General features: G+C 43.2%; 1 protein-coding gene across 1 annotated transcript; it reads right to left on the bottom strand.

Moving 5' to 3' along the window:
- Window positions 1–126: 126 nt before the first annotated feature.
- MRPL20 (mitochondrial ribosomal protein L20) lies at window positions 127–3,375 on the bottom strand. Its single transcript, XM_009325257.1, has 4 exons — window positions 3,361–3,375; window positions 2,657–2,767; window positions 2,272–2,349; window positions 127–631 (listed from the first exon to the last, which is right to left on the bottom strand). The coding sequence occupies exons 1-4, from the start codon at window positions 3,373–3,375 to the stop codon at window positions 458–460; spliced, it is 378 nt and encodes a 125-aa protein (XP_009323532.1). The 3' UTR covers window positions 127–457.
- Window positions 3,376–3,949: the final 574 nt, after the last annotated feature.

The following is a 3,949-nucleotide window of genomic DNA, read 5'->3' as shown; positions in this document are numbered from 1 at the left end:
CTAGGCCTGTCCCGAAGCCGGGTCCAAAGCTGCCGGGGTCCGTGCTGCCAGTGCAGAGTCTCCCCCGGGCAGGGCTCTTGCCCCTGCAGCGCCAGAAGTCGCCACCGCTCAGATTGTTTTTCCAGTAGCGGTTACCAGAAAAGTACCTTTATTAGGTCCTTGGCGGAACAGAACGTGTACGCGCGCTGCGCCTGGCGCTAACGCTGGAACTTCCACAGGCCTGGCTGACCCCTGCTAACTTCGAACGGCGGTTTCCAACTCGACGCGTTTCAGTCACTCCACCACAGGGGAAAAAGTCGTCAAGGCGCCAGCTTCGCACCCGGACCCACCCCCTCCTCCTTCTGGAACCATCCTTAGCCGATTTTGTTCCCCAGCTACGATCTCAGCAGCAGAGAGTGAGCGAGTTTACTTTGCAATGCAAGTTCCTGTTTACACGTATCTGCAGACTCTTCTAATATCAGTAGCGGTGTACAATACGTGAGAATATCCCCTCTGGTTCTTTTCCATCTCCCAGGGCAGCGAGGAAGCCTTCTTGTCTCCTCCTCTGGGCTAAGGCAGCTAAGGACTTGAATGTCTTTGGCTCATAAATAGCCAAATCGGCAATCATTTTCCTATTCAGCTCCACCTGGGACTAAATGCAAGAAAATTTGTTGGTTAAGTGCTGTAATGTTTAGGAACAACACTGCAATGCTTAATGATTACCTGAGGTCTTAAGGCAAATTATCTTTTTTCTATGCTGTACAATTTTGGAACTATTAGTCAGAGAACTGTTAACTGTGAGAAATGACTACTCGGCCATGGATGTCTCATTAAGCTACTGTGTAAAATTTGTTTTTTTTCTCAAACTTTCTCAAAGTCTTTCTGGTAGAAACCAAGAACTGAAGAAGAATCTCTTATTTCACGGAAGGCCACGTGTTACAGGTTAATCCATGGCATTTGTTCCAGTTCTTAGGCGTATTCAAATTTAATTGTTGGGCTAGAAGCTGCTTGGTATCTCAAAATGTGTCCTGGAGCAGAGAAGGAAAGACTGCAGGACCAAATACTCTTAACAAATCTAGATATCGCACTGTTAACTGCATACTCTAAGAGGGAGGTATTATATAAAACAGTTTGCTTATTTTGGATCTTTTAACAGAGAACCTTACAAAAATATACCGCTCTGACACAAGAATCAAAGGGACAGGCATCTTGAGGGGGGAAAAAAAAAGAAAAAAAGAAAAATGAGTTAGCTTTTAGGCAGTGCTTGATTCTTTTGGTTACAGTATGACAAGAGCAACCAGGAGAAAAGAAGTGTATAAATTTCAGAAACTGTATTACTTTACAGGAAACATGTCAGAAAACCTGGAACGTTATCTAAGCATATCGGAAAACCTAGAAAGTTATCTATTTATTTGAAACACAGATAAAATGTTTTGAAATACGCTATAAATTTATATGTAGTTCCACTTTAAGAAGCAGAAACACTACCTTTTTATTATAATCACAGCCAAGAGAAACAAGTTCTAATTTTACAGTTCCAGTATCAACAAATTAAAACCAATTCCCCAGCATGCTTAGGAACAAGGGACAATGGCACCAACCCTCTGCATTGCCCATGCTCACCGAAACACAAAGCTAGCAGTGAAAAGAGCAGAGATTTCTTAGGGCTGTTTTTGCTAATCCAAGCTTTGTGTTTTTAAATTTCTTGAAGTAAAAGGAAGGGCAGCTGTCACTTTGCCCGCAGTAGCAACAAGTGTAAAAGGATTTTACAAGTCTCGTTCTTAAGATGCACAGTAGAAGTTTTGGGGACACAACAAGGTGTAAATCGACAATGTTCACCAGGATAAAAGGGGATTATGCATATGAAGAAGAGAAACGGGTTTAGGGCAGAACTTAGTTCCTGAAGTGAACAAAACTCCTTTCATAAGCGGAAGGCCTTTTATCACTAGAACTAGGCAGCAGGACAGCATTGGCAGAAGTTCAGTCTGACAGAAGGAGCTTTTCAATCCCTCCGCCATGCCCTATGCCACTATGGCCTGCTCGGGCTCCAATTTGGAAGTCCCCACCATTATTCTTCAAAGACTGGCAAGTGGAGACTGCAGCTTCAGTTCTTTGCAGTTGCATTCCTAGACAGTAACCAGCAGCCCTTTGATATGTTTTGTCAGACTACATCTACTTGAAAGATTTCAGAGTTTTAAGAAATTAATTTGCCTGGCACTTCAGAAGACCTCTATCAGACATTTTCTCCCATTTGTTGTTTCAAAGTAACTATTCTTCAAGCACCATCCTTACCTTAAGCAGATTGCTTATGAAAGCTGGGTATTTCAAACCATGTTCAAGTGAAGCTGCTTCAATCCTAGTGATCCAGAGCTAAAAGTGTAAAAATTAACATCTTGGATAATAAAATACTTTAAAAGTAAACCTTTTGTCATGCTGACCTGCTCACACTTAGTAAACATAACATTTTCAGAGCTACAGTCTTCTCAGTGGAACATGTACATGTATGAACTTCAGAATGTGAGCTGTTTCAGACCACAGAGGGACTATGCTTACTTTAACTCCTATTTTTCACCCACTGGTAAAACATTTTGAGAGAACCCCCCCAGTAAGGAAAATGGCTATTTCGGTTCTGCTCTTCTCCCATTTTAATGTTTACATCTAACATTTTGCACTTTACCGCTCTTAGGAATCTCTTCTTCTCTCTTCTAGCCTTTGTAGACTTCACAAAAGCTCTCCGAACACTTCGTACAGCCAGCTTATAGCAGCGGTTCTTCCTTCCGCGAAAATGCTGAAACGAAAACAAGATGTTCTTGTCCAGTTACCTTTAAGGCTGTTAAACCCTTCAGTAATACTGATATATGCTCATTTGCATTTCACAACTCTTCATAACAAGGGTCACAAAATACTTCACAAACATCAGCTAAGCCTTCAGTTGGCATATAAAGAAAATATTTTTTCCTTGTTTTATAGCATGGGAAACCTGAAGCTGAAAAGTTGAAGCAGGCTAAAAAATTTCAGTCCAGCAGGGAGCCACAACCAGGCCTCATTTTAGGCTGTGGTTCCAGGAGGAAGGCAAGCACAAAATCATGTTCAGTGCTTTCAGCCAACCCCTAAACTCACGCATTTGTTCTCATTCCTGAGCTGCCCTCTCGGTTTTGTCAGTACGAATACAGGGATGGGACGGGAGCCTCTGATATGTCAAAAACATCGCAGTTGCCCAAACAGAAAGCATAATGAAAGAAGTTTACTGAAGCTACCACTGACGTCCATCTAACATGAAGTAGGAAGAAGTAGCAAGTGCTGCACAGTCAGAGAAATAAATAACTACTGCTGGTACTGTGGGCAGCTTGGGCACTACGAGACCAAGACACTGTCACTTACTTCATCATTTTCCATCTCAACTCTACAGCAAGATGTACTACCTCCCACCCTTGAAAAAGGTTCTTCCTGAGCCTAGGTACAATAGCTTGAACTTCGGCTGAAATCATGTTGTGAAGCAGTCTCTTTCACCTTTTAAAATGCACTTGAAGAGCAAGGTTAAAATCTTTTTGTTTTCCTGCTCCTTTGCCCAGGTAAAACAAACAAAACAAAAGCAAACAACAAAAAAGCACAGCCAACACCAGTCCAGAGCATGCCGCATTTAGACTGCCCTTCCCATAGTGTTTGTATTTCTTCCGCCACGGGGTTCTCACTTTTATTCATACCCATCCACATGCGCACATGTGCTGTGTTATGGCACAAATACCAGGCGCGTTTACGGCCTCCAGCTTTAACCAAATACAGACAAATTTACATACACAGAAAATGCTACATTGACGTGAGTCAACTTCACGGACTCTCGACGTTTCCAAGAACAGGCGCCACTACATTGCTCGCCGCCTGACTTCCCTCTGCTGGGGAAGGGCTTGCGGACACCCGAACGAGACGACAAGGCCGCTCGCCCCTAGACCCGGGGAGGACGGGGCGCCGC

This window comes from Pygoscelis adeliae, unplaced genomic scaffold (assembly GCF_000699105.1).
Source record: "Pygoscelis adeliae isolate BGI_AS28 unplaced genomic scaffold, ASM69910v1 Scaffold36, whole genome shotgun sequence".
NCBI classification, from domain to species: domain Eukaryota; kingdom Metazoa; phylum Chordata; class Aves; order Sphenisciformes; family Spheniscidae; genus Pygoscelis; species Pygoscelis adeliae.
This window is presented reverse-complemented; position numbering and strand designations above follow the sequence as displayed.